Below are 12,222 nucleotides of genomic sequence, written 5' to 3' on the forward strand. Positions count from 1 at the left end.
ATTTGAGGGGGCCAATGCTCATGAATGTTTTGACTTAGATTTTTAATAAAGAAAAAAAATAGTTAAACCCATTTTTTAGTAAGACAAAAGGGCCATATTTATTCACTTTTAAAAAGTTAAAGGACTGAATTAACAAAAATTAAACTCAATAAAAAAATTTGACAATTAAAATATAATGGATAAATTACACTTTTTCACTTTAAACTATCATTTCAATTATACTTTAGCCCTTAAACTATTAGAACGCATGACTGACTTCTCAAAATTGTAACTCTGTTTCAATGTCTCCACTCCACTACTATCTATTTTAGTGTTAAGTTTGGTAGCCAATTTATCTCTCTCTCCAAACTAAATAGCTAAGGGTAAATTTGTCTTTTAGAACTAAATTCCATTTACGAATTCTTAAAATTAGAGGGTTGATTGTGCCTTTTAATACTTAAAATGTAATCGGAATAAAAGTTTAGAACTTTAGAAAGAAAAAGTATTGTATCGTGATCAAATAAAAATTAAGAGATTAAGTTGTGTTTGGGTATTGAATTTCTTGCGTTGCATTTTTTGTGTTTTTTTTTTGGACGCACGTTTGGCATTGTTCATTATCTATAAACAGTGATTTTAGGCTTATAAACAGGACCAAATATATAAACAGTAATTTTTTATTATTATTTTTTTTCAATTTTAATTTTCAACAAAATAAATAATATAACAGACTTTAATCTGAATTTTATAAAGTAGAAAAACCCTCAATGAGTGTCGTGAGTCGTGACCTCCCGTGGCGCGGTTAACAAATATAGAAACAAAAAAAAATAAATAAAAAAGGAAAGAAAAGAAATTTACCTCCTCTCCTCTCCTGACGAAAATATGCGCTGTGCGCTGTGTTCCAACTCCAAGTGGAAGAGAGAGAGAGGCAGCCCTTAATTCTCTCTCCGCCTTTGAACGGAACCAAAACCAACTCACAAATATTTTCATAACTATTAAACAAACTAAAATAGTAGAAAAAACCGGAGGAGGAACAAAACGGTGTCGTCTCTTCACTGCCTAAATCGTACTACACGTCTGGTAATTTATTAATTCTTCTTCTTCATCTTCAATTTTCTTTTCTAGTTAACATTCTTGTGATTTTATTTAAAAATTTAATCACTTTGTGGAATCAAAAGCTTTGTGCTTTTGGAGTTTGACATTGTTAGGGTTTCCGTATTTGTTGATTTCTAAGCTGATTTTCCTTATCCAATTGTTTGTACAGTTTTTGATTTATGAAAAAGTATGTAACTTTGCAATTCATATTGCTATTAAATTTAGGTTTTGATTTTTTTTTTTTTTTTTTTTTTTTAAGTAATAATAGCAATTGATATGATTCAAAACAAGAAGAAGCTGAATTGTGCATTGTATATGTGTAGAATTTGTGATATTATCAAAAGGGAAAAAAATGTTAATTATAGTTATGAGTTTACTAGTTCATATCTGAACAAAATCGTTTCTTTTTGGTGGATCATGTGATATCAATGTGAAAATGCTGTAAATTTTGGTTGTTGATAATTTGATATTTGGGGAGGTGGATTGGAACTCTGGGCGTCTCGGTTAGAAACACCAGGAAGTGTAAGTTGAGCTACAGGGCTCTTGGCACAATAAAATTTAGTTATGATATGACAACTTTTTTATTTTTTTGGGTTCTAGTATTTTAGGCTTGACATTGTTGGATTTTTCGGATGGGTGGTGGGAATGGGGAGTAGTGAGTGGCGAATTCAGAATTGTTACTCATTGGCATCTTCTTCGGGGTTATCAGTCAGGCTTATGAAGTTTTATAGAAAATGTTTTTTTGGCTTAGCAGAGATGATACTGAAGAAATTATTTATTGTGCTTAGATTAAAGGCTCTTGGATGATTCTTCGTTTAAAAAAAAGTAAGATGCTTGATGGGTGATGTAGTAAAATTGGATATGGCCGGTATAAGGAAGCATCTTCATGATACACAAACTGCCAGTTATGCTGTTTTTGTTATAGCATTTGCTTGTCTCATTGAATTTAGTTCCTTGGCTTGGTCAAAATGTAACTTACTAATCATCACTATATACATGCGCTCAAATAGTTTAAAGAGTTTGTCTAAGTGTGATGGCTTGGAGAGAGTTCAAACTGGTGCATTTATGATGGTTGGAAACCCATACAATGTTTAAAGAGTTTGTCTAAGTGTGTTCCTCACTTTATGTTCCTATGTAGTTTACATGCAGTCCAAAGTAGGGTTCTTTAGTCTCTTACTAGAAGCATTTATCTTTGTCTCAGCCTTGAATTATCTGTTAGTCGTGAATTTTGATTATATTCTTTGTTGGCTTGTGAACTTTTTGGCTGCTTATGAACTTTTTGGCTGTTGAGTGCATGTACTAATTTAGAGACTTTTTGCAGATCAAATTCTTTTGGGTTGTATCTTTGTGCTTTTCTGGATGGGCGCTCCTAAGCAAAAATGGACACAAGAAGAGGAAGCAGCGCTTAAAGCTGGAGTTATTAAACATGGGGCTGGCAAATGGCGCACAATACTTAAAGATCCAGAATTTAGTGGTGTCTTATATCTCCGTTCAAATGTAGATCTCAAGGTATAATTCTTTTGACATTATTTACTGTGTAGAGTTTATGCCTAGAAAGAGATATGTAGATACTTTTTTAGACAGTTTCCATTATAAATATTTGAAACAAATGCTTTATGCTGAACTGCCTATATTTTGGAATAAATTGATCAATTAATTTGCTTTTGATGTTGTATAGGACAAGTGGAGAAATATGAGTGTAATGGCAAATGGATGGGGTTCCCGAGAGAAGGCTAGGTTAGCTGTTAAAAGGGTGCCACATATCCCTAAACAGGAGGAGAACTCTATGGCTCTTGGTAATGTTGTTCAAAGTGATGAAGAAATGATGGACACTAAGCCTCTTTCAGTTACTAGTGAAACAGCGCAGGTTGCTACTCCAAAGAGATCTATTGTAAGGTTAGACATTTTTATTAATTGATGTTTGAGTGTTTTATTTCCACAACTTTAGTAGGTGGAAAGTAGTTTCAGTAACACAGTCTCGAGCAATTATATTCCTTTTTAATCAGTTTTATGTTCTATTGAGGGCCATAAGGGTTCTTTTATATGCCGTCTGTGCATTCCTGGTATGTAGTTTTGATTTTTGAAACAAAATATCCCTAGGGCTTGAATCAGTAAATTTAGCTAAACATATTGAACTGAAAAGAGCAAAGTATGAGTGGGGCACTGAAGTCTGCACTGATGAAACTCTTACATCTTATTACTGTTATATATAGCGAGCATCTTGTGTGTGTGTGTGTGTGTTTTGGGTGTAATAACAGAATTTTTTATGGCTCATATATAGTGATGGGAAACTTATAGTTGGAGCCATGATAAATATTGAGAAGTTTGTGTTATAATATTTAAGCCTGAATAGGGGTTGCCTCATGGAAAATGAGCTAAGTTGCACCGACACGGACACAGGTACGGATATGACACGGGTACGTATACGGGGTACAACAATTTTTGAAAAATAAGGGTACGACATGGCGTGGGTACGGCAATTAAATAAATAATTAAATTTTATATTTAGGCATATTTTTTAATATTTTAGGACATAAAATACGTTTATGTCTAGAATTTAGTTTATTGTACCTTTATTTGTAATTTTGTAAATAAATTACAAAATATAAATAAAATTCTCAATTTAGTTTATTTTACGTTTATTTGTAATTTTGTATTATAATAATAAAATAATTATCTTTGTTAGGTTATATTTTAATTTTGAGTTGATTTAAATAGACCAAAAGCTACGCTTAAACCCAAACCCAACTAAAAGTTAAGCTTAAGCCCAAATCCAAAACAAAAATTTTCCCTCTTTTTATTTCATCCTGTATTCCCACCCCCGTACTTGCCAATTGTCACATCAACTTCTCATCAAAGCCAAACAATCTTTATTTTATTTATATTTTCTTCTCTCTCCAAACTCCCACCGCACATTCATTCACTCTTTATTTTTACTTCTTCCTTTTGTTTGTTTCCTTCTTCCTTCTGCAGCACCGTAACTCCCACCAGTTGTTATCACCCTCGATTTGTTCTTCTCAATTCTCAAGCCTGTGTTTCCTGTTGCAGATCCAGGTTCATAGTTTGTATGAAAAATTTTCAGTATTCACATTTCGGCCCGGCCGGAACGGAACTATATTCAAAACATTAGTCCATGCCGTGTCGGCGCTGTCGGAGAAGCAAAAAAAAAAGAAAAAAAAAAAAGACACCACTTGGACACCGGAGTCCGGCAAGTCTTACCGGTATCGGTGTCCGACATGTGTCGGACACCGGTACTTTTCCAAAAATAGTGTGTCGGTGCAACCTAGAAAATGAGTCATCAGGTTGTGGAAAAAAATGCAAACACCCCCAACTCCAATGATTTCTACTCTCCTTTTTGCTTGTACAAAAAAACATGCAACATGTTCCCAATATAGCCCCAACCCCAACTTGCAAGTTTGTCTCTTGTGGATATCCTGTTTTTTGGTAGTGAGCCCACAGATAATAGCATGGTTAGGTATAGCTTTTGAAAACTATATCAGTTTCCACACCTATAGCTAGTAGATGAGGTTCACGAGGTCACAGGCACCAGCAACGTGATTAATGATGTCTCCTGAAACAAGGGACCATGATGTGGTAGCTTTTGGTGGGGTGGTGTTTGTGGTGGTTATTGGCTATGAATTTGTAGGTGATGGCGTAGGAATGATGTTGGTGATGGGTTTACTGCTCTAATACCATGTTAATGTGACTTAGGGTATTAAGGTGATTAATGTGATTGGGAGAATTAAAGAATGCTGTATGCAGCCTCAGGGTGGTGGCTGTGTTTTTTATAAATGTCTAACATAAAATAAATTAGATTACAAAATTGCCTTTTATGTTGTTTAACATGTATATGAATACGTATGTGTATATTTAATTTCTTCAATATACAATTTTACAGTGGTAACAAACAAGTGCCATTTTTGGAAAACTTGGTCTATTTTCTAGATTAATTTCATTATACCTGTTATTGAAAGCACTGTAGTTTTTGTGGGTTGGAAAATATAATTTAGAAACACTGGAATTTTTATGTTAACATTATATATGTTTATGTGCTCATTTTGACTTCACTTTTATAGGTTGGACAATCTTATATTTGAGGCTATAACCAACTTGAAGGAGCCTGGCGGTTCTAATAAGACAAATATTGCTACATACATAGAGGTATTTTTTTTTTTTTTTTTTAAACAGATGTCATGGAAGGCAATGTATTTTAATTCTTGAGTGGATGTTCTGTAAGACTTTCTAGTCTCATGACTATTTGTTCTTTTCTAGTCCTAGTTTCATGACTCTTTGATCTTACATTACGCTAAGTGGGCCCGTCAAAATTATACATTTGAACCTATTGTATATGTGCGAGGATTTAATGGTCCTTACATTTTCCATTGTGGGTCCAAATGTTAATTTTTATAGTTTGTGGTTGAGGAATCAAAATTGAATTTTGTGAGAACTTATCATCAACGCTACCTCTTGTTACTGAACACATAATGATTGGGCATTGAATTTGAGTTGTTAAGTAGTTTGTAGTGACATCAGGCATCTACTGGTACATGTCATGAAAGAAATCAACTCAAATCTTACATAGCACCTCCCACCCTAGAACTTCTCCCCCAACCCAAAACTCAGTTCCATCTTGTTAATTCACACCACTCATCTTATTGATTTTTTAGCACAACATGGTATTCTTTGTTACGTCAGACCTTTAATGGCTTGTGTTATGGTAAAGCTTCACCACTGTATTTTAATCTAGCAAGACACCTTATCTACACTTCCCCTTGATATTCCCTTCAAAGCTCAAAGCCCAAACCAAGATTCCAGGTTTCCAATTGAACATTTGTACATTGAACTGAGTCACTGTTGAACTTGAACCTATAAGTTATACCATAATAGTAGTATCTATGCCATTTTTGCTGCCAGACCATGGGTTGTACCAGTGTTTGTGCTATGCTTTAGGAAGTATAATATGCAAGGGCTCCTTTTCCTAGCACAGATGGAATGGTGCTATATATATCATTATCATATTCTGAAATCAGCTGAGTTGCATTCCTTATTTTGTAGGAACAATATTGGGCACCCCCAGATTTTAAGAGGTTATTATCAGCAAAGTTAAAGTATTTGACAGCAAATGGGAAACTAATTAAGGTAATTATACCCATCCAATGCAACTTTCTTGAGCCAATTGGGCAGTTGCTGACCATCTCTTTGCATAACTTCTGTGGATCCTTATTAAATGCCAAAACATGTTCAGATGTATTAATGTTGTCTGTGTTTTTTGGGGAAAATGTTCAGATGTATTAATGTTGTGTGTGTTTTTTGGGGAAAATTTAAGATTAAGGAATGTTAATTAAGCACCTCTTGTAGGTCATCCTGCCATGAACCAACAAACAAGACCATGGATTTTTTGACTACTTATTTCCTTGAAGATTAGTTTGGAATCCCTTGAACAAGTGTAAATTCTCAATTCACATGTATACATAATTGGTTGGGTTGCTTTTAATTTTCCGTAAGAAATGTAAATAATTGTGATTTGTATGGATTATTTGTTCTTTCCATTCTAGAGCATCATTAATAAATTGGTTGATCTAGTTAAATCTCAGTTTTATTTAATTATTTGGATGAGCTTGGTCGACAAGGATTCATCAATTTGGAATCCTATTATTGAAAAAATGGAGAAACGGTTGGCTGGATGGAAAAGGCTGTATCTATCGAAAGGAGGTAGGCTTATTTTGTTAAAAAGTACCCTATTGAGTCTTCCCACCGACTTTTTATCGTTATTTACTATCCCTCAGGCTGTGGCTGCAAGAATTGAAAGAATTCAGAGGAATTTCCTTTGGGGGGCCTCAGAGGATGTTTTTAAATATCCTTTAGTTGCTTGGGATAAGGTATGCTTGCCAGTTGAATGTGGTGGTTTGGGAATCCGGAGAGTTGGGCTGTTTAGCAAGGCTTTGCTTGGGAAGTGGTTGTGGCGGTTTGGGAAAGAAAATCATAGATTATGGCGTCAGGTTATAGCAGATAAATATGGAGAGGTGAGAGGAGATTGGTGCACTAGAGGGGTAAGAGGTGCTCACGGGTGTGGGATGTGGAGGAGTAGTAAAGAAGGAACAGAGAAGTTCTTTAGCCAGATTTTGTTTAATGTGGGGGAGGGCAGCCATGTTAGTTTTTGGCATGACCCATGGTGTGGGCCTACTCCTTTGAAGGAACTATTCCCTTCCATGTATGATTGCTCTGTTTCTAAAGAAGCACGGGTCTCTGACTTGGTTGTATCAAATTCAAAAGGAGGTAGGAGCTAGAATTTATTGTTTCGTCATGGTCCTCAGGATTGGCAGGCAACCACTGTCTACTCATTCTTTGAGTTTATTTATTCCTCTATGCCGAGGGGTGAGGGGGATGATCAGCTGGTCTGGAGATTGACTACATCTGGTGTTTTTGATGTGCGCTCTTTTTATAAGCTATTATCTAGTCCTACCACTGATGCCTTTCCTTGGGAATGTATATGGCGTACTAAGGTGCCTAAACGGGTGTCTTTCTTCTTATGGACAGCAGCTAATGATGGGATACTCACTATTGACAACCTTGTTAAGAAATGTCAGTTTTTGGTTAATAGGTGTTGCTTGTGTTGTTGTGATGGGGAATCAGTGGACCACCTTCTTCTTCATTGTAAGTTCTCTCATGCCTTATGGTGTGAAGTTTTTGCAGTGTTTGGGATTCAATGGGTAATGCCAAGGTCAGTGAAATCTTTTTTCTTTATTTGGAGAAACTGGTTTGGAAAGCATCTTTCAATCATTTGGAACATGGTCCTGGCATGTTTAATGTGGTTAGTCTGGCAGGAACGTAATGCCCGCATTTTTGAAGACAAGGCACTTTGGAACATCTAAAATGTTTACTTTTTCATACTCTGTTTCCTTAGGCTCGTATTTGGGGGTGTACGAATTGTACTTTTGTAGCTGATTTTTTAGTTTCTATTTCTTTTAGTTCTTGATCTTCTTGTATTTGTTTCATTGTTCAAAGTGTTCACCATCGTGAACATGATGTTCAATTTTTTTTTAATAAAAGTCTTATTACCTATCAACAAAAAAAAAAAAAAAAAGAGCTTGGTCGACATGTGATTTGTGTGAAAAAGAGTTATGGTCAATCATAACAGAATTTAGGTCAGACAACTTGAACGAGATTTCATCTCTTCTCTCCTTCCCTTCCTTTTTGGTAATAATTTTTTAGTGGTTTTTTATCCATTTTGATTGAAAACTGTCTTGCATTTGTGGGGTGATATAGAGTGGGTATTTTTGCAGCTTCACAGGTTTATGGAGGGTTTTCTCTCTTTTCTTTTTGCTCAAATGTTCTAGGTCTAGATGATAAATTGAGCCAAAATGAGAACTTGTACGGGTCAAGCCAAGCTTGAACTTTTAATTGATTTATTTGTTAAATGGATTGAGCTCAATCAATCTAGAGTCAGCTTTGTAAGGTTGTGAATGGAGGGAAGACAATAACATCCTATGCTTGGTGGGGAAGCTTTTTGAGTTAAAAGGTTAAGAGATCCAAGCTGAGAGATTTTTTCCCCTATTTTCTCGGCAAAGCCCTGTTTTGACTTTTGAAAGATAATGAGATTCATCATCATCTTTTCCCACTTTTCTACTTTTTTTTTTTTTTTTTTTTGATAAATGCCACTTTTCTACTACTTCCAACACCTCTACAAATTTTCCTTGTTGGGTTTAGTGACTAGGTTTTGGGGAATGTAGTTTGAATCTGTTTGATGGAGAGAACCCTGACTTGACTTAAGTGTAAGAGATGCACACTGATAAATATTCCCAACTCTTTTCTTTCTTTTCTGTGTTGCCTCTATTGCCATTGCTTCATCTTCCCAATTTTTACTTGTTGACTTTGAGGATCAAGGCTTGGGGTATTTATACTTCCCAAGGGTTTGAGGTATGGATTTGCATGGGAGATCAGTGTATTTCTTCTTTTGCCTGATTCTGCTGTCAGAGATACAAGAGGGCTCCTTTTTTTCCTTCTTCTCATTTCATCATTTAGGCTGATCCAAACTCATTGCTACTTACTTTGAGTCAGCCATTGCTTAAGTCCATTATGGATAATTCTGAAAATATTAAGCTCTGCTTGGCTTGTCTTATTTGTTCCCTTACATAAAAATGTAATTGAATGCTATATGAATGAGCCACCCTTGCCCTCCCCTCCCTCTACCCTCTCCTATCCCATCTCCCTCCATCTAAACACAGGGTAAATAAAGAATTTAAAATGGAAAAGCAATGGCATCTCGTACTAAATTAAAGGGTCAAACATTTTGTTATTATTTGACTGGTTTGAGAAGCATTTTTGGTTATTTTCTTATTCCATTCATTTATATCTGTTATGGTGGTATCATATTCTTGAAATCCTGCCATATGCTAATCTGGGTTGTTTATGGTAACTTATACCTGAGTGATATTAAGATTTTTGTTGAAACTAAATTTACATGGTGTGCACAATTATCTGGTTTGGTACTTAAAAAGAGAAAAACCATTAAGAATTTTGCAGAAAAGCCTCATTTTAATCAGGAAAAGAAACTCTTATGAGTTATAAGTTATAACCACGTAAAATTTGACCAAATGGAAAGTTTGAATGTAGGTCGAGAAAATTGGTTCTTTTGCTGACTGGTTGCAGTTTAAATGAGTTATTTTGGGTTCTCATTGCTGCTAAATTTTAAATTTACAGGTTAAACGCAGGTACAGGATTGCACCTACTCCAGCATTTTCTGACAGAAGAAGAATCCCTTCCATGTTACCTCCGGAGGGAAGGCAGAGGGTTTTTCCAAAAGTTGAGAAGGATGATGCCCATATATTTTCGAAAACCCAGATTGATATAGATTTAGCCAAGATGAGGACTATGACTGCACAAGAGGCAGCTGTAGCTGCTGCTGAAGCCGTTGCTGAGGCAGAAGCTGCCATAGCAGAAGCTGAAGAGGCAGCAAGAGAGGCAGAGTTAGCAGAAGCTGATGCAGAAGCAGCACAAGCTTTTGCAGCAGCAGCAGTGAAAACTTTGAAGGGAAGAAACAACCCTAAAATGGTAAGAGTCTTCTACTACTTCATGTCTTTTATGCTAGAATTTTCCAGTAGTCATAAGCAAGTTTTAAAAACGAAATAAAAATAGAAAAGGAAAAAGGAAGATGCCCCACATTTACAGATGTTCAAAGCAAGAGTAAAATTGTCCTTAATTTTTCATAATTCTCTGAAATTGCTTTTGCATCTATCTTTATAGGATCTTCAATCTGTGAATAGTTCATGATTGAAATCAACATGGAAAATGATTTTACATATATTTAGTTTGTGGCTATGGTTTTTCTTTCCTTTCCTCCTTTTCACCATTTTCAAATGACTATATATATAGTGCCAAACTTGCATTATTAATAGCCATGTGTGTGTGTGGAGGGTGGAGGGCAGATAAACCCATCTCATCAGTTTCTTTATTGAGGTTTCCTCAACTCCTGCACTAGAAAATTTTAAATTTAAGCTATACTGGTAGCCTAATCCAACCAAAAAGAAAGAGGTTTCCTATTGGATACTAACATTCCGATGGCCAGTGATTGCATCCTAATATTCTTCTTCTTCTTCTGTTTGGTTATTTAAGCCTTTGAGTTTATTTGCCATATCTGAAATTAGGTGCAGATGATCCGAGCTTGATGTTAATTCACAAAATGGCCAAGGAGCAATGAACCAGGGTTCTTTAAGTTCAAGTGCCAGATACATGTTTGTTTTCTTCAGACATCTGTATTTGTAAATATCATAATGCCATCTTTTGGTAGGTATATGCAGGGGTTAACTTACCTTCAAATCCGGTTCAAATGATAGATTCTGTAAACATCTCTTTTCCTTTTGTAGTTTAGAGTTTGGAGATTTGTCTTTCTATTTTCTGAACATTCTGGTTCGTGGCCAAGCCTTTTGTGAATTTAGTAAATGCACCAAAATGTAGAAACTAGAGTGTACAAAGAAATAGAAAGAGATGGATTTTCTTCTGATTGAACTGTCATGTAATCACTACTTGTCATGTTATCTGAACCTTTGAAATTTTAATGACAAATTTGGGGCCTCCTATTTGTAATGTTCAATGCCATGTCTGTTTGATCAAAAACATCTCACTTACTGTTTGATCTCTATTAAACTACCTAAACTTAATCCCATGCAATGTTGCAACTGTGGAAACTTCATGAGGGATTATGATTGATGTTTGGAAATTTTTTGTTTGATTGTATGATGATACATTTAAATTTCTGGTAAATTGTTCTCTCTCAATGGTGATCACATTCACACCATCCATTTGGGTGGAACTTAGTCATGAGACTTTAAAATGCATGCCATACTGTAATTTATATATGCACAGTGAAAAACATGTTCACCCACGCATACGTATAACATAACATATATGATATCAATCAATCTAAGTAGCCATAAATCGGGGAGGCATTTTTCTTAGTTAGGGTCCATTTGGGAATTGTTTATTTAACTGAAACTGAAAACTTTTTGCTGAAAGTACTATAAATAAAGGTAAAAACTAGTTGAAATAGTACAGTGAGACTCATGAATAGTATCAAAAAGTGCAGTAATACCCATGAATAGTAGCGAAAATAAGCTAAATAGTAAAATAACTAAAATCAACTTGCTTTATAATCTATTCCTAAACACAACCTTAACCTCAAAACATTGTAAATAAGTTTATGACCAAACAGAGACTTACCTCCCTCACTAGAAATTACCAACAAAAAAAATGCTTTTCTTTTTTCGGTGGCTAATTTCAGCCATTAACCAGAATAGATTGAAATTCAAAGCATTTTCTTTATGGAGTAACAAAGCATTATTTCAAGTTGAAAAAGTTGGGGATAATGGGTGCGTTTATATAGGCTGTTGCAAAACTGTGTTTTGAATTTAAAATGAGCATTTATAAAAAAAACCATGGGGAGTTTTTGCTGCAAAATAGAGTTTATAGGTTTTAAAAACGCTCTTTTAAGCTCTCAACATATCTAATCAAACAAACCCAATATAGCTAGAAAAAAGAAGAAAAGGGGCAATATGAGGGGATAGAGGGACAGATTTCTTCACAAGCAGTGAGCATAACCGCTACATGCTAAAGATGCATCCGGGTCTTCAAACTATGTATTAATGTATGCTCTCA

The 12,222-nt window shown here is 35.1% G+C and overlaps 1 protein-coding gene across 2 annotated transcripts; it reads left to right on the forward strand.

Moving 5' to 3' along the window:
- The first annotated feature begins 802 nt into the window (after window positions 1-802).
- Window positions 803-11,161, forward strand: LOC126705493 (telomere repeat-binding factor 1-like). Of its 2 annotated transcripts, none has more exons than XM_050404542.1 (7): window positions 803-1,056; window positions 2,393-2,580; window positions 2,750-2,967; window positions 5,148-5,232; window positions 6,127-6,210; window positions 9,772-10,122; window positions 10,684-11,161. In XM_050404542.1, exons 2-7 carry the CDS (start codon window positions 2,431-2,433, stop codon window positions 10,723-10,725), a joined length of 930 nt encoding a protein of 309 aa, XP_050260499.1. In that variant the 5' UTR covers window positions 803-1,056; window positions 2,393-2,430; the 3' UTR covers window positions 10,726-11,161. The 2 variants fall into 2 exon arrangements, with proteins under 2 accessions (XP_050260499.1, XP_050260500.1); XM_050404543.1 differs by having other exon boundaries at window positions 804-1,056; window positions 10,716-11,161.
- Window positions 11,162-12,222: the final 1,061 nt, after the last annotated feature.

Source organism: Quercus robur, chromosome 11, assembly GCF_932294415.1.
Source record: "Quercus robur chromosome 11, dhQueRobu3.1, whole genome shotgun sequence".
Lineage (NCBI taxonomy): Eukaryota > Viridiplantae > Streptophyta > Magnoliopsida > Fagales > Fagaceae > Quercus > Quercus robur.